This window comes from Lygodium microphyllum, chromosome 12, assembly GCF_053477565.2.
Source record: "Lygodium microphyllum isolate KBCC chromosome 12, Lygodium_microphyllum_v1.1.10, whole genome shotgun sequence".
Classification (NCBI taxonomy): domain Eukaryota; kingdom Viridiplantae; phylum Streptophyta; class Polypodiopsida; order Schizaeales; family Lygodiaceae; genus Lygodium; species Lygodium microphyllum.
The window spans coordinates 23896530-23918802 of NC_141146.1; the positions used below are offsets into that span (position 1 = coordinate 23896530).

The 22273-nt window shown below is 42.6% G+C and overlaps 1 protein-coding gene across 3 annotated transcripts in view; it reads left to right on the plus strand.

The window, feature by feature from the left end:
* LOC148027545 (uncharacterized) overlaps positions 1 to 22273 on the plus strand; it is a 219246-nt gene that overhangs the window by 7778 nt on the left and 189195 nt on the right. For all 3 annotated transcript variants that reach the window (XM_087689269.1, XM_087689270.1, XM_087689271.1), the window contains exons 7-8: positions 18693 to 18732; positions 18846 to 18879. In XM_087689269.1, coding sequence (XP_087545395.1) covers positions 18693 to 18732; positions 18846 to 18879 — 74 coding nt within the window. The remainder of the gene's footprint in view (positions 1 to 18692; positions 18733 to 18845; positions 18880 to 22273) is intronic.

Here is a 22273-nt window from a genome sequence, read left to right on the forward strand (position 1 = left end):
GCATCCTTTTACAATCATGGTCATTTTGATGATATGAAAAAAGCCGCCTCCTCTCAAACTAGAAGGGAAAGTTGGAGGAAAGCACCCTCTCCTTGTTAATGTGAAGAAATAGGGGAGGAAGCACCTAAGCCGATCCTAGGTAGTAAGTATTGTAGCACTGGACAATTGACCACCTTGGTCAATATATTTGTAAAATTTTCTAGTGAAGGCATAAAATCTAGGCATATGGTACCTAGCTTAACTTGCTCTTTAGTAAAGTGAAAATGTATTTCAATATGCTGTGTCCAAGGTGTGATGATCGGGTTACCAGCTAGTGTAATTGCACTCTAGTTGTTATAGTAGAGGACAGTTGGGGCATCACAGGAGACTTGAAGTGCCGCTAGTAAGTTCCTCAAGTAGATGGCCTCCTCGATACCATGAAAGAGAGCCCAATACTTAGCCTTGAGTATGGAAGCTGCTATCGTCTTCTGCTTATGGCTGACCCAAGAAATGGGAGCTGTACCCGAGGTAAAGATGTAATTGCCATGGAAATGCTAGGTATTAGGATCTCCTGCCTAATTAGAATTTGTGGAGTCTTGCAAACATAAACTAAAACCATAAGTTAGGCCATAAGAATAGGTATATCTCAAAACACGAAGACATGTAATTCAACGTGACATCCTAGGTACAATGAAATACTGATTGAGTAAACTAATTGAGTATGCTAAATTTTGCCTAGTGTAAATTAACCAAAGCAATTTCTTTGCTATAGATCTACAAGTGTGCTTGTCGAAGGGTTAACCATGGTATCCTTAGGCAAGTGGACAATGGGATTGAGAGGCGTGGCCATAGGCCATGTTTGATTCTTGGCAATAGTGTTCTACAGATTGAAAAGCGTACTTCTGTTGTGACAAAAATAATACATCCCCCAGATTGAACAACCTTCATTCCTATAAAACAAGATAACAAACCGAGATTAGTTATCTCAAAAGTAGTACAAAGCGCCTTAATTTCTTCGATGACAATAGAATCTGAGCCAGTGATAAGTAAATCATCTATATATAATAGAATCTAGCTGACCTCCTCTGAAGTGATATGGATATATAAGTTCGAGTCATAAGGGGTAGAATGGTATCCGTGAGCTCGAAGAAACTCATCCATCCTTTGAAACCAAGACCGTGGGGCTTGCTTCAGCCCATAAAGAGCTTTATGCAAGTGAGAGACCTTATCTTTCCGGTTAGTAGAAGAAAACCCAGGTGGTTTGTCCACATAAAAATCCTCTAGATAACTATTCAAAAAGGCACTTTTGACATCCATTTGATAGATTGGCCAACCATAGTGAGCGGCTAGTGCAACCAACAAACGGAATGCTGTCAACCATGAAATAGGAGCAAAAGTCTCTTCATAGTTAATGCCTTGCTTTTGTTAAAACCCTTGTGACTCAGATAGTCCACCAGGGTCCAAGTTTCATTTCAGTCAATACTCTCTAGCTCTTTTTCTATGGTCGCTTGCCATGGGGGATGCTAAAAAGCCTCTTACCAACTATCCAGCTCAGAATGTGCAATGTAATTGGTTATAAGCAACGGTACAAATGAAGCTTGAGGAGCAAGCTAGATAGATCTTCTAGGACCCTCCAAAGTGGAATTCGATGGAAGGATTCCCAAATTTTGCATGGCTTGTTGCTACCAACGAGGTAATAGGTGTCACGAGGACGTGAAAATTTGATGCTTTGCTTATGTTTAATTGACATTTGATTAAAGGATTAATCAAATGTGCAATTAAAAGATGCGCATGTGGTGCACATGTGAGGTGTAAGCTACTTTCTCACAGTTGAAGACCGAAGGACCCTATGAAAAAGATGGGTGTCAAAGGCAAAAGTTGTAACAAGTTACACTTGTTAGATTCTAGGTGAATTTTGGTGTCAGTTTGCCCCTAGGACCATTAATTGGCCATTAAGTGTCAGTGGTGACACTAGGGACTAGGCATTAGTTAATGGATTAATGCTTGCCCAAGGGTCAATTAATGCATGGGACCACTTTGGGTTGCAAATGGCCTAGCCAATTAATTTTTGGATGGGCAAGGTCAATTTTCTGGGCATGGATTAAGGGCTGAATTAATTTTTAGAATTAATTAATTCTGAAAATTAATTAAATGGCTGGAAATTGCTGAAAATGGATTAAGAAAGTTGCCACTTGTCAAAACTTTCCCATGCAAGTGGGGGAAAGGCTAAATAGGGCTGAAGGGAGAGGGAAATCTCGTTTTTTCATTTTGGAGCTGTTGGAAAGAGGTGTTGGACTGTTGTTGCTAGCTTTTGGGGCCAATTCCCAGCCATTGGAGACCATTTTGGCGATGGAGATTGCATATTCTTGACCTTGGGAAGCTAACAATTGCTGCTGATGCACTTTCTCCTGAAGATCACAGTTTTTGATGCTCCTATTGTTGTTGGTGCATCTGTTTGGGGCTGGTATAGTAGGGCAGCAGCTGATTTTGATCAGTTCTTCGCGACAAATCTCAAAATTTTCTCTCTCTACAGCATTCTCTCATCTCGCCACTTGGAGGAGATCTCAGCCATTTTTGGTGGGTTGATATGTAATTTCTGCAGTAAACCCTAATTCACAGCAGAAATTAGGGTTTAGCAGCCACCTTGGGATCCGTGCCAGAGATTGAAGGCTCAAGGGACTGAAATCAGCAGCTGATAATTGAAGATTATCAAGGGATTTCAGGTGCCAGCGCATCCCAAATTGATTTGGGGTAGCATTTAGCTAGCCAAGGGTCAAATTGGAGAAGAAGTCCTAGGTGAAACAAGGGGCAAATTACCCAAAAGGCTGCTAGACATTTATGACAGCAAGAGCAATTGGTTAGCAGGAGGAGATTGAAGAATCTCAAGTTGTACTCCTTCCAATTGAATGAAAGCTAAAGAAATACCGCAAGGGGCGCCAATTTTGGGGCCAACAGGGTGTCTACTGTCCAAGAATGTTATGGTAAAGTGTGTATTTCATTTTATGTGCATTTATTTATTGCTGTAATTAACTCTTAAATCAGGTTATCACCACCCATTCCAAGAAGGAAGGCTGGTTTCATGGTTCCATTGCCGGGATACATCAAATCTCTTGATTTGGTGGGCCTGAGGCACCTGATTGCAAGCCAAAGCTTTGTGCTAGTGCTAATTTTTGTGCTCAGCTGAGAAATTACAGCAACATGTCTTCATACAGTGAGATGGAATCAAGCAGTGATGATGCCTCTCAGTATAGACATTCTCATGGGAATGAAGGAAATGCAATGCCTAATCTTGGACAAGGCTCTCATGGTGGACAATAAGCTGAAAATGTTACTGTTGGGCAAGATGCGGGGCCTTCAAGCCATCATGAGGTAGATGACCAGCAAAGTGAAGAGGAATTTGATGACCAGTTCAAGAATCGGATGAGGACAGCAGCAAATCTCTTTGCTGAATTGGCAAAGGATCCTTAGTTCACCCGGTTTTTGAATGCTCCGAAGAAGGACAGCAAGGGCAAGAAGAAGAAGTCAACTTCTACATCTTCGGGATAGCAAGGTGCACCGAAGGTAGTGCCAAATCCTTTACTTGAAGCTCCTAAAGAGGCCAATGAAGCTAAACAGTTGGTACCTATGGGGCAAGGAATGCAAATGCAAGGCCATTATGGAAGTGCCAATCCAATGGATTTTGGACAGCCGGGCATGCATGCTATGATGGGGCAGCCATGATACTTTGGTGGTAGTACGGTTTTTCATGCAATGGTTGGCTAAGGGCCGCATATGAGAATGCATGGCACAAATCCCTATGGTATACAGCAGCCAATGCATGGTGTGCAAGGCCCATTGTTTTCGGGTATGGCTGGAAATGTGCAAAACCCTATGTATGGAAGCATTGGCTTGATACCTGGGGCGCAAAGTGGAATGTTTGGCAATGCATCTGCACCCCCGAATGCTTATGGGGCTCAAAAGGAATGACTGCTGCTGGTTATCCAAATGCTTCATTTGGGCTTGGTCATGATGTAAATACAACAAATGCATCCTTTTTGCAACAGCCAGTGTATGACAACTTGACTCCCAAAGGGGAAGCAAAAGACTATGATGAGGGTGGAAAAGCAGTGAAGTTCGAGTCCTTCAGTGGTACACAAGATAGGCTGAAAGCTTTGACCTTCATTCAGCAGTTTGATGCAGCCTATTCAGGGGGAAACTTCACCGAATCCTCTAAGATTCGAAAGGCAGCCACTTTCTTGAAGGGGAATGCATTGCAGTGGTGGGGTTCACGCTCTTGATGCCGGGTAGAGCACCGTCAACATGGGTACAATTCAAGCAAATGTTTGCATCGAATTGGTTGACTAGTACCTTTGAGGTGGACATCATGACAACTTGGAACAAGCTTGATGCAAAGGAATGCAAGAATTTAGAGCAATATAATAAGAAGTTTTGGGATGCATTGCTGCCCGTGACTTCTTATCCTGCCGTACCCCTTCATGAGCAAGTGGAAAAATATATATGTGGGCTGTCCAAAGGAATTAGGGATTTTTGCATAAAATCCACCGTGTCTAGTATGTCTCAGCTCATAGAGACTGCTGCTACAGTCGATGCTTTGCTGCGTGGAAAGGATTCGGGCTTCCAAGAGAGCGGGGAGAAGCCAAATAAAAAGTTATTTAAGGTTGAGAAAAGGGGCATATCTGAAAACCAGCCTGAAAAGAGGCCAAAACAGCAAAGAAAGAGCTCGAAAATATATGGCACAACGTAGAGAATTGATGGCTGCAAATAAATGCTTTATTTGTGAACAGGAGGGTCATATTGCAAACAATTGTCCCAATAGGCAGCAAGCTGCAAAATCAGAAAATTAGGGAGATCCTAAGGTTAAAAGGCCTAAAACATTAGTGGGATTGGTGCCCGATGTTGTTAGTGATCAGCCCAATGATGATGCTACTTAGAGCATGGGGCAAAATTAGGGATCAGCATGCATTGATCTTCTTTGATAATGGTGCACGAGCCAACTTCATCTCTACTGACATGGCAGCCCGTCTAGGCATCAAAGAGGAAGAGATGGGAGCCATGGGGGAAGTTGGAATGGCATGTAAGGGTCATGCAGAACCCGTCACACCACTCATTGGAAAGCTTCGGTTGCACATATAGGGATATGTGGACAGCGAAGAGTTTTACATTGCTCCACTTGAGGGTTGTGATGTGTTGCTTGGTATGCCATGGTGCCACCGTATGCATGCAGTGATTGATTCATATGCAAAAGAGATCACTATTCAACATAAGGGAAAGACACTTACACTTGATGTAAAGTTGAAAGGGGAATCTGTCCCTGTTGCATCTGCAGCTGCTATTTCCAAAGTGATGAAAAATCATCTTTCAGCGTATTTAGTTTTTGCTAAGGATAAGGATGATAGTGAGAATGTTGGGAATATGTCTAAATTAGAGAATGATCGCATGTCATTTCTGAAAATGTATGCTGATTGCTTTTCTCAGTCATTTCCAGGGTAGCTATCACCTGAAAGACTCGAAGATCATGGCATAGACCTTATCCTTGGAAGTAGCCCTCCTAATAAGCCACCCTATAGAGTCAGTGCAGCCCAACAGGAGGAGATTATGAGTCAGGTAAATGAGCTGTTAGAAAAAGGGCTGATTCAGCCCAGCTCATCTCCTTTCTGTTCTCTAGTGCTTTTGGTGTAGAAAAAGGATGGTTCATGGCGTATGTGCATTGACTATCGTGCTCTGAACAAGATCACGATAAAGAACCGCTTTCCGATCCTTCGGATCGATGATGTTATGGATAGATTGCAGGGGGCAGTAATATTCAGTCGTATAGATTTGAAAAGTGGGTATCATCAGATATGCATTAGACCAGAGGATGTGTCTAAGACAGCTTTTAGGACATCTTTTGGGTTATATGAATTTCTTGTCATGCCTTTTGGACTTACGAATGCTCCTGCCACTTTTAATCGGATGATGGATCGTATCTTTCGGCCACATAAAGCATTTGTGGGTACTTTCTTTGATGACATGATTGTCTATTCAAAGAATGAGACGGAGCATAGAAAGCACTTAGACATTTTTTTCAATGAGCTACGTAAGCATAGGCTGGTTATCAATGACAAAAAGAGTGAATTCTTTTTGCATGAAATCCACTTCTTGGGACATATTGTATCGGCTGATGGTATTCATATGGACCGTGCTAAGGTTGAAGTAATACGTTCATGGCTAGCTTTTAAAAATGTTTATGAGATCCGCAGCTTCTTGGGTTTATGTTCTTACTATAGGAAGTATGTACGCGGGTTTGTTGAAATTGCATCTCCATTGCATGCTTTGCAAAAGAAAGATGTGCCATTTAGATGGACAGGAGTGGAAATTTCAGCATTTGAAAAGTTGAAGGAAAAGATGACTTCAGATCCTGTGCTTGTGTTGCCTAATCTAAGGAAGTCATTTGTGGTTCAGTGTGATGCATGTGGTAACAGCATTGGGGCTGTCCTTATGCAAGATGGCCGAGTTGTGGCTTATGAGAGCCGAATTCTCCACGGTGCAGAGGGAAATTTACAGGTTTATGAGAAAGAGCTCTTGGTTGTAATTCATGCACTGTCTACGTGGAAACGTTATTTGTTGGGGGCTGATTTTACAGTGCAAGCAAGCCATCAGACTTTGAGGTACTTTTTGGCGCAAAAAAAGTTGTCAGAGAAGCATATGAGATGGGCCAATTTTCTCTCTATGTTTCATTTTCAGATTGTACACATTAATGGTAAAAAGAATGTTGTGGCTGATGCACTGTCACGTAAGCCACAAATTTCAGCCGTCACTATGGTTTATCACATTGAGTTGAATGCCATGAAAGAGCAATATGCTGCTGATTCGGACTTTGCTAATGTTTATGATCAGCTTTGCAATGGCCAAAGGCATGAGCATTTTATGCTAAGAGATGGATTTTTGTTGATGCATGGACGACTGTGTGTCACAAAGCAGTTGAGGCCTAGAGTGATCATTGAAAGTCATGCTCCTCCGTATGTAGGACACAGAAGTATTGATGCCACAGTCAAGGCAGTGGAGCATTTCTTTTATTGGCTAGCTTTGAGGCATAATGTAGAGCAGTATGTTAGGGCATGCATCATATGTTAGAAGGTAAAGCATGATAGGCAAAAGATGCCGGGCTTGTTGCAGCCCTTGCCTATTCCAGATAGGCCTTGGTAGAGCATTGCTATGGACTTTATCTTTGAGCTTCCTAGGACACCTATAGGGAATGATGGGATATGGACTATTATTTGCAGGTTTAGCAAACAAGCCCATTTCATTCCGGTGAGGAAGAAGATAAAGGCTGATCATATGGCATGATTATTTATGCAGCACATTTTCAAGTATCATGGTATACCTGAGTCGATCATCAGTGATCGAGACCCTTGGATGACCAGTCTATTCTGGAAGGGGTTGTTTGAGAATATGGGTACCATGCTGAAATTCTCATCATCCTTCCATCCTCAAACAGATGGTCAGTTTGAGGAAGCAAATTCCACAGTGTTGGATCTTTTGAGGTGCTATGTTTCAGACCACAAGACACAGTGGGAGCAGTATTTGTCATTGGTTGAGTTTGCATACAATAATACGGTGCATAGTTCCACTGGCAAGGCTCCATTTGAGGTGGTTGAGGGTGGCAAGAAGGTTCCACCGATTTTGCACACTAAGGATAATATCTTTGAGGCTGATCGCTTGTGGAAAGCTTGGATGCAGCCTATGCAAAGATAAAGTATGCATTTCAGAGTTCACAGGACAAGCAAAAACAGGCAGCTGATCGCCATAGACGTGCTTTGTAGTTTGCAGAGGGCAATTATGTATTACTGCATTTCGAAAAGGCAAGGCTGAAAAAGATGAAGGGAAGAGAGAGGTTGTATCCGAAGTTAAGCATGAGATACTATGGGCCCTTTCAAGTGTTGGAAAAGGTCAGCGATGTTGCATATCGGCTGAAATTACCTCCACATTGGCAGATACACAATGCCTTTCATGTCAGTTTGTTGAGACCTTTTCGTGGTGATGTGCTAGAAGATGTATCTGCTGAAATTCAGCTAGAGGTTGAGGAACTAGATGAGATTTTGGTACCCGAGCAAATTTTGGCACATAAGGAAAGGAAGGTCGGAGGTCAAGTTTCCAGAAGATATTTGGTGAAGTTTCAAAATTATTCACAAATGGATGCAAAATGGATGGAAGAGGATGACTTGGCAGACCATCCTCAGTTGTTTCTCAATGCCTTTCAGTAAGAGCCGACTTTGGATCGAGCTTACTCAGGTTCAGCAAAGTAGGCGTCCGGAGCATTGCCTGATGCTCAAGGGGGAGGTAGCACTTCCACTCCACCTGTTTTGGACAGCTCTCGTATGTAGTGGATCTAGGATGTATTCAGCATGCATCCAAGGTACTGTGCTGACAGTATGTTTGCCATAAGGTCACTACTCGGTGTACTAGTCACTGTGAGATACATATATATGAGTATGGTTGTCACTGTGGCTTTGAGACTATACTTATGCATGAGTTTTTGGACCAGTTTGGCATGAGTTTTTGGACGAGTTTGGCATGAGTTTTTGCCTCAGTTTTGAGATCAAATTCTGATTAGTGTCAGCTCAGTTTTGATCAGTTTGAGAACCGTTTATGATCACTTTGGGATTAGTTTTGCATCAGCTTTTGCGTCAGTTTTTGATCAGTTTTTTTTACCATAAGCTTGTGATCAGTTTGGAGTCACATTTGCAGCCATTTGCGATCAGTTCTCATATCAGTCCATGATCAGTTTATGATTAGGTCATGCTTAGTTTTTAATAGTTTATAGCTGATTCCATGGACAGCCGCATGTAAACGAATGTCATTGACAAGTCAGCCATAGTTTCGGCTCTGTTTATGCTTTACTATGGTTGTGTAGTCAGCACTGTTGAGAAACAAGAGTTTGGGATGCATCCAATGAGTTTCTGGCAACAGTTCTGGACTATTGTTGAGCTTTATGCTATGTTTATGCTGGCTGGAAATTTTCAGCAAATGGTGGGCATATGAGATAGTTAGTCAGTAGTGGCCAATGTTGTGTTGACTATGATGCCTTGTGAAAATTCCAGTGCAGTATTGTTTGCTTTGACACATTACAGTGCAATCGAGGACGATTGCAAGGATTTCAAGGGGGTGGTCTGTCACGAGGACGTGAAAATTTGATGCTTTTCTTATGTTTAATTGACATTTGATTAAAGGATTAATCAAATGTGCAATTAAAAGATGCCCATGTGTTGCACATGTGAGGTGCAAGCTACTTTCTCATCACAGTTGAAGACTGAAGGACCCTGTGAAAAAGATGGGTGTCAAAGGCAAAAGTTGTAACAAGTTACACTTTTAGATTCTAGGTGAATTCTGGTGTCAATTTGCTCCTAGGGCCATTAATTCGCCATTAAGTGTCAGTGGTGACACTAGGGACTAGGCATTAATTAATGGATTAATGCTTGTCCAAGGGTCAATTAATGCATGGGACCACTTTGGGTTGCAAATGGCCTAGCCAATTAATTTTGGATGGGTAAGGTTAATTTTCTGGGCATGGATTAAGGGCTGAATTAATTTTCAGAATTAATTAATTCTGAAAATTAATTAAATGGCTAGAAATTGCTGAAAATGGATTAAGAAAGCTGCCACTTGGAAAAACTTTCCCATGCAAGTGGGGGAAAGGCTAAATAGGGCTGAAGGGAGAGGGAAATCTCGTTTTTTCATTTTGGAGCTGTTGGAAAGAGGTATTGGACTGTTGCTACTAGCGTTTGGGGCCAATTCCCAGCCATTGGAGACCATTTTGGCGATGGAGATTGCATATTCTTGACCTTGGGAAGTTGACAATTGCTGCTGATGCACTTTCTCCTGAAGATCACAGTCTTTGATGCTCCTATTGTTGTTGGTGCATCCGTTTGGGGCTGGTACAGCAGGGCATCAGCTGATTTTGATCAGTTCTTCGCAACAATTCTCAAAATTTTCTCTCTCTACAGCATTCTCTCATCTCCTTTAGCCTATGCTCAGCCATTCTCAACAATTCTCAGCCATTTGGAGGAGATCTCAGCCATTTTTGGTGGGCTGATCTGTAATTTTTGTAGTAAACCCTAATTCACAACAGAAATTAGGGTTTAGCAACTACCTTGGATCCGTGCCAGAGATTGAAGGCTCAAGGGACTGAAATCAGCAGCTGATAATTGAAGATTATCAAGGGATTTCAGGTGCTAGTGTCAAGATTGTGAGAGAGAAGGAAGGAGTCTCACTTGTAGCTTTCTTGCTTGCACAATGGGGGAATACACACAAAGGTGGAGGCTGAAAACAGTTTTCCTCTTCTTAGTTGTGTAAGCCAAAAGAACTCTCATACAAAGAAATAGAAGAACCCTATATATGGGTCTCAAACCAAACTCAATTAACTAAGGTGGCATACTAACTGAGCCACGAACTAGAGTAGATAAGGATAGCTGTCATCTAACTATTCTTCATGAGCGGTGTACCAACCGCATCTGCAACTGACAAGTCGGTGACATAAATGCACAACGGTCACCCTGGCATATCACGAGTGGAGCTCGATATCTCAACACTCCCCCTCGAGCTCAATCCCAATTCCTGCACACCAAGCAGGTCTCTGAACTTGCGCAGCTTTTCTGCGCCCAATGCCTTCGTGAATATGTCAGCTACCTGATCCTCTGTGCTGACATAAACTAGATCAATAAGACCTGGTAAAACCCTCTCCCGCACATAGTGATAATGCACCTTAATGTGTTTTGTTCTAGCATGATAGACTGGGTTATTTGCCAAGTATATACTACTCATGTTGTCACAATAAATGACAACTGGCCCATCTGTAGGCTGATGCATATTATAAAGTAGCTTATGCAACCAAGCTACCTCACATACAGCCATTGCTGCGCTCCTGAACTCGGCCTCTGTGCTCGACAAGGCAACTGTAGGCTGTTTCTTGCTGCTCCAAGTGACTGCAGCACTCCCAAAAGAGAACACATATCCACTGGTAGATCGTCTATTAGAAATACTACCAGCCCAATCAGCATCAGTGTATCCATGCAACTGTATCTGAATCCCAGTCTCATAAAATAGTCCATACTGCAATGTGGACCTCACATACCTAAGTATGCGTCTAGCCGCATCCAAATGTGATTTCCTTGGAGCCTGCATAAACTGACTTACCAATCCAACAGCATAGCTCAAATCTGGCCTGGTAATAGTTATATAAATCAAACTTCCTACTATGCGTCTGTATATAGTAGGGTCTTCGAGAAGCTCATCTGCATCTGCGCTCAACTTTACATTCTGCTCCAAAGGAACTGAAATAGGCTTACAGCCTGTCATCCCATATTTGGACAGCATGTCCAATCCATACTGCCTCTGTAAGAGTCATATCCCACTTGGTGATCTAATCACCTCAATGCCCAAGAAATAACACAGCTCTCCCAAATCCTTCATATCAAACTTCTGCTTCAATAGCATTTTCACATGAAGGATATCTTCATCACTGTTACCTGTGATAATCAAATCATCAACATAAATGACAAGCAGCATAATACCTTTCTCTGTTTTTCTCACATAAAGTGAGAAATCTGCCTTGGAAATTTGAAAGCCAATAGTGACAAGATACTGTCCTATCTTGTCAGACCATGCTCTATGTGCTTGCTTCAAGCCATACAAGGCTTTCTTCAACCTGCAAACAAACTCAGGATGAACAGCATGCACATAACCTAGTGGTTGCTCCATATAGACCTCTTCTTGCAAATCACCATGCAAGAAGGCATTCTTTACATCCATCTGATGTAAAGACCATCCCTTTGATGCAGCCATAGCAATGACTGCTCTTACGGTTGCCATCCTTGCAACCGGACTGAATGTTTCTTCATAATCAATGCCATATGTTTGTGCATACCCCTTGACTACTAATCTTGCCTTGTATCTATTCACAGAACCATCTGCATTGTGTTTTACCTTATAAACCCACTTACAACCAATTGCATTCTTATCTTTAGGCAAAGGTATCAATTCCCATGTAGCATTTGCTTCCAAGGCATCCATTTCTTCATCTATGGCTTTCTCCCATTTTTCTTTTCCCATGGCTTGCTCAAAAGAAGTGGGTTCTGGTTCCTGTATCACTTTGACCATATATGCATAGTGAATGGTGGTAAATCCATCATATTTCAGCCTATCCACAGGATACCTAGCTCTGGTAGACCTGCGCAAAGTAGGTTCACTCCCAGGTGCTCTCAAAACATCCCTAGTCTTCCTTACTCCAGGTGTAACAATAGAAGAAATACCCAACTCATCATCAATGCTCTGTTCTGAGCCACTGGATTCACTATCCACATAAGAGTGACCTGTATTCACATCAAACATGGGCTGATCTACCTTCTCTTTTCCTTTTCGTGATACCTGCATACCACTATCTGCATTGCTTTGAGAAGATTCTCCTGATCTCAATCTGCTTGTCCATGGCGAAGAATGTGAACCACTGCTAGAGGACGCTTCAGGTCCACTAATATCTTGTGACTGCTGCTGTGAATTCTGTGTAGCATTACCATTTTGTGCATCTACATTATCAATCACATTTATTGGTTTATACCAGCTACTCATCTCATAAAAAATATCTCTGCTCACTGTAAACTTACGAGTAGAAGGGTTATAGCATCTATACCATTTTTGCTGTAGAGAATAACCAATAAAGATGCACTTCTCAGCTTTTGGATTTAACTTGGATCTCAACTCATTTGGCACATGAACATAGGCAATGCAACCAAAAATCTTCAAATGAGAAATATCTGGTTTCCTATCAGTATACCTCTCCTCTGGAGTCATCCCATGTATTGCTGCAGTGGGAGTCTTGTTCATTATGTAGACTGCTGTAGCAACTGCTTCAGCCCAGTAAAAATCTGGCAAGTCTTTTTCATTGAGCATAGCATGAGATACCTCTCCAATATGCATGTTTTTCCTTTCTGCAATTCCATTTTGTTGTGGGGTATGACTGCATGAATATTGCTGCTTTATGCCATGCTCCTGCAGGAACCTTGCAAACTCATTTGAGAGGTACTCTCCCCCTCCATTTGACCTTAGGCATTTTATTTGCAGGCCTGTTTCTTTTTCAACCATAGCTTTAAGAGTTTTGAAATGCCCAAAAACTTCACTTTTCTTTTTCATAAAGTACACCCAAACTTTTCTGCTATAGTTATCAATAAAAGTGACAAAATAATGACAGCCTCCAAGAGATGCAACTTTAGTAGTCCACACATCAGAGTGGATTAATTCCAATGGCTTCTTACTCTCTTGAACATGTCTAGGAAATGGTTTCCTTGCCTGTTTTCCAAACTAACAGGGTTCACATACCTTATGCATTTCTGCAACCTTGAATTTAGGCAATCATGCAACAATATTTTGGGCTTGGATTGATTTAAGTCGCTGTACATTAAGATGACCAATGCGTTTATGCTAGATATCAATATCTACAACTACACCGGTCCCATGTGCAAACATTGTTGCACTCAATTCAGGCATGTTTGCATCCAACGTAAACATTCTGCCCTTCTTATTTCCTTTTGCTATCAAGCGACCTTTATTTTTCATATCCTCAACAAAGCATCCATGAGAATTAAATTTGACCTGCAAGCCCTGCTCAACCATTTGACCAACAGAAACCAGGTTCTTGGTGATATTCGGGACATGAAATACATCCGACAGGTATTTCTTTTTCCCATCCTGCATAGACAAAGGAATTTTTCCAATCTGCATAATAGGATGTGTAGTATCATCACCAGTCTCCACAAATCCTGGTTTTTCCATTTTCCTTGGATCCTGCATCCATTCTGCATGACCTGTCATGTGGTTTGATGCACCTGAGTCAACATACCACACATCATTGCTTTCTTCTGCACTTGTCACAGAATTGGTCATGTGCTGCACCATAAACAATACAGTGCTAGTATCCCCCATCTCATCTCCATTGGGATCTCCTGCTCCTGTAGTCTTTGAATGAGCTTAGCACATGGTATTGTGTCAAAGGCCTTACAGAAGTCCACAAAGTAGCAATATATTTGTCTCCCCTTTTCCTTGCTCTCCTTGATGATGGCTCGAAGTGTGAGGATATAATCAAGAGTGGAGTAGCCCCTCTTAAACCTTACTTGTCCACATGCCTGATGTTGGTGCTTCTCTACCCATTTGCTTAGCTCATACTCTAGTATTGATCCATAAAGCTTAGCTAGCATGTGGCCAACCATGATCATCCTATAGTTCATAGGAACCATGGGATCCCAAGCTCTTAGGATTGGTACTATAGTATTAGCTGACCAACTAGCAGGGAAGCCTTCACATAGAGTCTTGTTGAATAGGTGGGCTAGAAGGGGTGCTAGAATATCTCTAGTATGTGATAGGTGCTCTACTACTAGTGCTTCATGGTCCTAGGCTTGGCCATTTTGGAGTGTGTTATGCTTCTCCATTGCTAGTTGCATTCTTTATATCATGGTTGCTACTCGGATATCCTTGTTGATGGGAGCTTGCTTTCTATGCTCAGACTGGAAAGGCGATGACTAAGGAGATGGAGAGAGGCGGGTCCAGAGTGCAAGTAGGTCCAATTGAGCTTTTGCAGGGACGGGGCAAGGTAGGGCAGGACATCAGTTAGAGCTGATGGTATAGGCGTGGGTGGGAGGTTGCGATTCAAGCGGAGCTTTGATCAAAACAGACCGGTGATAGGAGGCAGTTAGAACATGTAGGTGGCCATGATTAGAATGGGGCCACGATCGAATTGAACTTGCCAAGGTTGAGGTGATGCGATGTTCCTCCAGGGTCCTGGTGGTCACGATTAGAACAAATGCTCGATTGAGTTAGACTTGCCAAGTTTGAGGTGATGCGGCACGCTTGTCAAGGTCCTCTAGATGGACAAGGACAGGGCGGAGAGTTGAAGGTAGAGGCAGAGGTCAAAGGTTGAGGGCAGGTGGCCTATGGGTGGGTTTGTCAAGGTCCTCTAGATGGACAAGGACAGGGCGGAGAGTTGAAGGCAAGAGGCGGAGGTCAAAGGTTGAGGGCAGGTGGCCTATGGGTGGGTTGAGGGCATGGTGGTTTGGGTGCAAGTCGAGGAGGACAAGGTTAGAGGTTGAGGGCATGATGACTTGGGGGTGAGTGAAAACTGCGAAATGCATGTGGCGGGCTGATGCCAGTAGAAATGCAGATTTAATGACATGGCAGTCCATATAGCAGCAGTAGATAAAAAATGCAGCAATTATGCAGGTCGCTAGTTGTAGATGATGTGGCTGATTCAGCAGACGCCATAGAAAAGGGTGTAGACTGCATGATGAACATCTGGAAAAAGATGTCGAATGGATGTAGACAATGTTGGGCAGCTTTGGCTGAGATACCCTTTGCAAATTGGGCGTGGGCAACGAAGCTAGAGTGTCTGAAACTTGCAAAAATGAGATTTATTGAATGGAAGGGCAGGCTATCTATTTATAGAAAGTTGGGGGCCTCCCATATTAGGGTTTACATGGGGGACACTGAACTCTCTTGAATTGCTCCCAGTTTAAACGAATGGTTAAAATGCATTAACTAACTTGAGTTTTGGGGTTGTTTAATTAAAGCTAATGGTAATTTAGCTCAACATCCCACAAGTCCAATGGTGACTGTGAACCTCATATTGATTCTTGCAGAGTAGGCTAATATTGAAGGACACCTTTCCATGCTCTGTAGAAGATGACCCCTTCTGGGCCTTGGCTGGAGGATATGAATCGGGGTTGGGGTTGGAGGAGGATGCTGACTCATCGGAAAAGTCCATATCCTTCTGCTTTCATGATGCTGTTTACTCCTTGCAATCCTTGCATAGGTGACCCTTCTTCCCATAGTGATAACATTGGCTCTTCATCTTCTTCATGCAAATGCCTCATCATGGTCACCGTGTCGAGATGGAAGCGTCCTTTGTAAACTTAAGGATGCCTCTATGGAGAAATACCCCAACACAAAAACTCAAACACAATCGCATGACAATAGCACAAATTGATAAAAGAACATAGTTACGTTTAGGGTAACTTAGAGACAATGAATACAACAAATAAGAAAGTGAATGAATCCGAATAGAATATAATGCTCATGCAACAAACACAATATGTAGTGAAGGAATACTAACCCTTGAACTCGTGTCTGGAGGACCGGGACAAAGAGTATGAGTTGGAGAGTGTATCGTACTCCAACGGATCCCAAAATGCAGCAAGGCAGCCTTTGAAGGTGTTTGGCAGCAGCAAATGCAGTTGTGAGCAGCTCCATTAGTGACAGACAGGCAGTGGAGAGGGAATCAGCAAATGAAGCAGCTGGTGATGATGTGGCAGGCTGTACGATAGTGTGAACAGCGAAATGCAGGTATAATGATGCATGGGAGTGAGGTTGATGCATCCAGCATCAAAATGCAGCAGTCTATAGAGTCACTGAGGATAGGGTGGCAGCCAGCTGTAGAAAACATGGCAGTTGCTGCCATGTGGCAGCTAGGGACATTAGAAAAATGGTGCAGCAGCAGTCGTCCAGGCTGGATAGTAGTAGATGATGATTGAAACTGATGAAATCTGCATAGGAAGGCTGAGAAATAGGTGCCAGTGGATGGACATCAGTCTTGGACAGCTGTGGTGGAGATATTCTTCGTGAACGAGGTCTGCATAACAAAGGTTTAGTGCATGCAATATACAAAAATGAGTTTGATTGAGTGGGAGGGCAGCTTGTCTATCTATAAGTTTGGGGGCTCCCAAATTAGACTGAAAACTCGTGAAAAAACCTCATTTAATGATACATCTTTTAAAAAACAAAACAAAAGGCCTTTAAAAAAAAGGTCCATTATGTTTTCATCCACCTTTGTCGGACTTAGTAGGCCACTAGGCAGCCAACATGCATCCTTTGTCTAATGCTCTAGCCTTTCTAGGGGTGAACACTTGGGCTCCCTTGGTAAGATTACCATTCCCTTTGTACTCTTGGTAGGTCATTGGGTAGTTGATGTGTACCGTTTGCCTGATACCTTGTCTGCCTTGGGGTGGCGACAAAGCACAGATTGATAAAAAAACACAGTTAGGGTTAAGAGTAACTTAGAGACAATGAACACAGTGAATGAATGAAGTGATATGACTACTGAATATAGGATGCTCATGCAGCAAACACACTATATGTAGTGAATGAATACTGTACCTCGAACTCTTGTATCTCAAGGATCAAGGCAGGGGTAATGAGCTTGAGAGTGTGTTGTACTGTGAATGGATTCCAAATCGTAGCAAGCCTCTAGATGTCGAACACCAGCAAACGCAGCAGTGAGAAGCTGGGTCTGATGCAGACAGCAGTGAGGAGAGGGAAAGGCTAAAAACGCAGGCAGCAGGTGAGAGAAAGACTTAAAACGTAGACTGCAGGACTGTAATGACGTGGCACGCTGTATGACAGCAGATCTGCACAGGAACAGCAGTCGCCTGGATGGAATCAGCTCCAAACTACGTGAAGAGGGCTGGAAATCAGGCGCCAACTGATGGAGATAGCAACAGATAGCTTGGGCTAAGATGTCCTCCGCGAATGGGGTATGGGCAGCAAGTTGAAACACCTAAAATCTGCAAAAATGAGATTAAGGCTAAATGGAGGGTAGCATACGTATTTATAGAAAGTTTGGGCCCTTCCAAGTGGGTTTGTGCTTATGGGACACAGAAACTCTCTAGGATTGCGTTTCTTTTAAATAAACAAGGTTTCTTCATTAATTAAGCATGTTTTGGGGTTGTTTAAGTAAAGCTAATGCATTTTTAGCTCAACACTTTTGAGGTTCTCTCCTTTGCTAGCATTACAACCATTGTCTCCCTGGCGTGATTGGAAGTTTGTGATTCATGATGATTTTGAGAGAAGGTCAGCTAACTAGATTTATCATCAAATGGTGACGGCCATGAGATGGGTCACGGGAAAGGGTAATAAATTATGGCATATTCGGGATAGCAAAAAGAAGTGGTAGGAAAGATTCATTCAGCTATGGAAGTCTAAGGTTCCGTATCAGGGTAAAGTGTTCATGTGGAGACTGCTTATTGGGGGTTTTCCAATTAGCAATGTGCTGCGTGCCCGCAAGGTCTTTGCTGGTCATTGTGTATTCTGCACTACATGTGATAAAACAGTGCTTCATCTCTTTGTCTCTTGCCCTATTGCTAGACAAATTTGGAGTTTTGTTTCGTGTGTGTGGTTCGCGACAACTCAACATCGGATATCAGTTCGTTTGTGGATTATGGGAAAGATGACTTCTATGTCCTCTTTGCACTCAGATTATTCCTGTCTTTTCCATTTCCTTAGATGGACAGCCTTGTGGCATATTTGGTGTGCTTCGAATGCCTTCATTTTTGATTCAATATTGGGTAACCATGGTCATGTGGCCTGTGTTCGTGGTTTAGTGTTATGGTAGATCTCCTCTATGGTGTCAGCTAATTTGGTTCTTCTTGACATTGTTGCTCCCTGGCTGGATATTGTTCCCTCTACTCCAATTGTCCTTTCCGAGTGACATTTCTGTGTTAGAGTTGTGGTAGAATTTCAGTTGCATCTGTGTTTTTTTATTTGCTGACCTGATGGTCTGATGTAAATATTTTCTACTTAATTCAATTATCTTCACGGGGGAGAGAGAGAGAGAGAGAGAGAGAGAGAGAGAGAGAGAGAGAGAGAGAGAGAGAGAGCTCTTGCGTGTTTGTAAGCCACATATTTTCATGCATGTGCAGGCTCATTAAGTCAACAATCTATTAAACTTGCTGATTTTAGGTAATTATGATCTTTTACAAACACTAATCCAACTACATATAGCTGCTTCCATTAAATTTATTTTTGTAAATGTGACTAGAGAGTAGAGATGTGAGCGTATAATGTTTGTACAGGGCATGGCAAAGGTCAATGTCTGTGACACCCCAGGTATCCCCTTCCCTAAATGCTATGCTTAAATATTGGTTCTTACATGTTCACTAAGTCTTTGCACATTCAAGTGTAGATTTAACTCAAACAATTACTTCATTCTCTTTTTTACTACCTTTTTGGTTGTTTCCCATGCTAATTTGCAAATAAAGAATTGGCGTTCCACATTAGGTACGGATTATTTTGTACTTCATACTTGTTCTTAGGGTGTGAGATGCAAGATAACATAACAAAGTGATTTATTGATTGACTTGATTGTTTGTTATTCTAGCTAGTGTCTCCTAGTGTTCTTAGAGCAATGATTCCTTTGTTAGGGTGAGGAGGAGAGATGCTTTCATGTGGACATGGGATTTTGGCACCTTCTTTCATGTAACCCCTCATATGGTCTAGCACTATAGCCCACAAGATTGGTTGTTCACATAACAATTGTACTTGAGATGTACTTAGTTGCTCTTTACAAGGCCTTCTTTAGGGGGGCTTTCTTTGGTGTGTCGTTATAGAATTCCCTTCCCCCCCCCCTTCCCCTTTGAAAAATGAAGGGAAACTTGATAGGCAAAGTGATTTGTGTGATTGATTGTGTTGGAGGAGGGTTTTGAAAGGCATGGTGGGCAAACATGGATAAGGCCTTCAATTCGTACATGGAAATAATCATGATAAACAAGGTGTAAAGTCAAAGGGAGACAAATTGGTTAGTGGCAAGCTAAACCACATTGGATCATAATAGCAAGGTTACTTTGGCATTGGAATACTCAGCCACAATTTAAGTTGTTAGCAAAGGATTCATCTCTCTTATGGTCTGGAGTTCCCAATAGTCCTTGAGGTAACCACTTATGGTGCTAGGAGGGAGACTCTTGATACATGCTGTTGAGGAAGCACAAGCACCCCTAGTATCAATCAAGTAACAACTAGGAGGTAAAGAGTGTCTTGTGACTTGTCTACGTGAACTCCAACTTAAAGGCATCTAGTCATAATCCTACACGTGGTAGCTTCACATACAAGTGACTTAGTCCCTTTGAGATTAGAAGATAAGTTTCTATTCTCCATCTTGAAGTGTTGTCATGCCAAGAATGTGATTAACATCATCCAAATTTTTCATCTCAAAAGTTTCATGTAACTGATGCCTCAAATGATCCATGTTTTTCCCAACAAGCAACATATCGTCCACGTATAGGATCAAGATGAGACAACTTATATCAAATAGCTTTTTGGTGTATAGACAATGATCCCTCTCACTTTGTTTGTATCCTTCAAACTTCACGAATGCATTAAAGTTATGATACCATTTTGTGGTGGCTTGCTTCAAACTACCGAAAAGAAATACTACAAGGGTGTTGCCAATGTTTTGGGCCAATTTGTCATTTAAATTATGCTTTAATTGCTTCTTGTAAATTTGTGCTATTGAGGGTTCCAATACCCTCCTCTAAAGAGGAAGGTTGGTCTTGGGGAACTAAGAAAGCAAATAAAGTTTGGTCTTTTGGGGATAGTAATCTAAAGTGGCATGATTGGTTGCTTCTATTGTGGAGGCTTAAGATTTCTTACCATGGGAAAGTCTTTATTTCAAGGCTTCTTGTATGGGGTCTCTGTTTGCCTATCTATGTAAGTCATGTCAGTCTGTCATCTCTTGGTTGTGAGCTCCTGTCAGAGTCTGACGGAGACATAGGAGCTCTGGCAGTTTAGGTGCATTTTCTTTAGTTGTCGGCTTCCTATGTGCATTCCTAGGCTAGTTTTTGCTCTCCACAATTTGCCTACACTTCCTGGTCATTGTCATTGTCATGTGGGATGGGAGAAGCTTTCTCCGTTTGTCTTGGAGCATGACGAGTGACTTAGAGAGGTTGGGGCTAGTGGTTTTGGCTCCACTAGGGTATGGCATTTATTGTAGGTATAAGTGGAGGGAAGAAGAAGAAGACATAGGCCAAGGACAAGAAGTAGGATGACTCGTGGATAGTGGGGCCTCTTCTCACATTTGAAGTGTTGGCAAAATTACCCCCATTTGAAGTCAAAGGAGAAGGGTTCAAAGGATACAAAGGCCACCCCTGGTATGATAGAGCTTGTCTTTTTGCATGTATTTGTCGAGGAGGATACAAATCTTGCTTCTTGCACTTAGGAGAAGCCTTGACTTGTGGATAGTGGGGCCTCTTCTCACATGACCTATAGACAGGATTGGCTTCGGGATACGAGAGCGAGAGGGGGCACTATCACCATGGGTGACAACTCATCATTTCCATTCGAGGAGTGGGAACTTTTTTTTTTTTGCCAGACAAGTAGTCTTCTTTGGCCAAATTTCTCTATGTACATTGTTTGTTCATGGTCTTACATGGCTTGGTGCCCACATGGTCTTTGCGCAGGATGCGGTGACAGTGGAGGATGAGTCGATAGGTGCGGTTCTTTGGATAGGATCCCAAGAGGGTGGGCTTTACACACTCATAGCCTTAGCCTCCAGGGCTTTCCACGAGCTTGGGCTGCTTTGGCATACTCGTTATGGTCATTTAAACTTTGACGCTATTCGACGGTCTTCTCGGAGGAAGATGGTGGAGGGACTTCCTGATTTCCCTCCTATTCACACTATATCCTAGCTATTAGGTAGACATCATAGGCAATCCCATCCATAGGTTGCCACTAGGAGCACTTCTACTCCCCTTAAGTTGGTTCACACTGACCTTTGTGGATCTATGGGCATGACCTCCCTTGGGAAGTGGGGCCTCTTCTCACATGACCTATAGACAGGATTGGCTTCGGGATACGAGAGCGAGAGGGGGCACTATCACCATGGGTGACAACTCATCATTTCCATTCGAGGAGTGGGAACTTTTTTTTTTTTGCCAGACAAGTAGTCTTCTTTGGCCAAATTTCTCTATGTACATTGTTTGTTCATGGTCTTACATGGCTTGGTGCCCACATGGTCTTTGCGCAGGATGCGGTGACAGTGGAGGATGAGTCGATAGGTGCGGTTCTTTGGATAGGATCCCAAGAGGGTGGGCTTTACACACTCATAGCCTTAGCCTCCAGGGCTTTCCACGAGCTTGGGCTGCTTTGGCATACTCGTTATGGTCATTTAAACTTTGACGCTATTCGACGGTCTTCTCGGAGGAAGATGGTGGAGGGACTTCCTGATTTCCCTCCTATTCACACTATATCCTAGCTATTAGGTAGACATCATAGGCAATCCCATCCATAGGTTGCCACTAGGAGCACTTCTACTCCCCTTAAGTTGGTTCACACTGACCTTTGTGGATCTATGGGCATGACCTCCCTTGGGAAGGCCAAGTATTTGATGTTGATTGTAGACGACTTTAGTCATTATGTGTGGCCTTATTTTCTGGAGTACAAGAGCAAGGCGTACTTCCATTTCTACAAGTGGAAGGTGTTTGTGGAGACATATACTACTTCCAAAGTT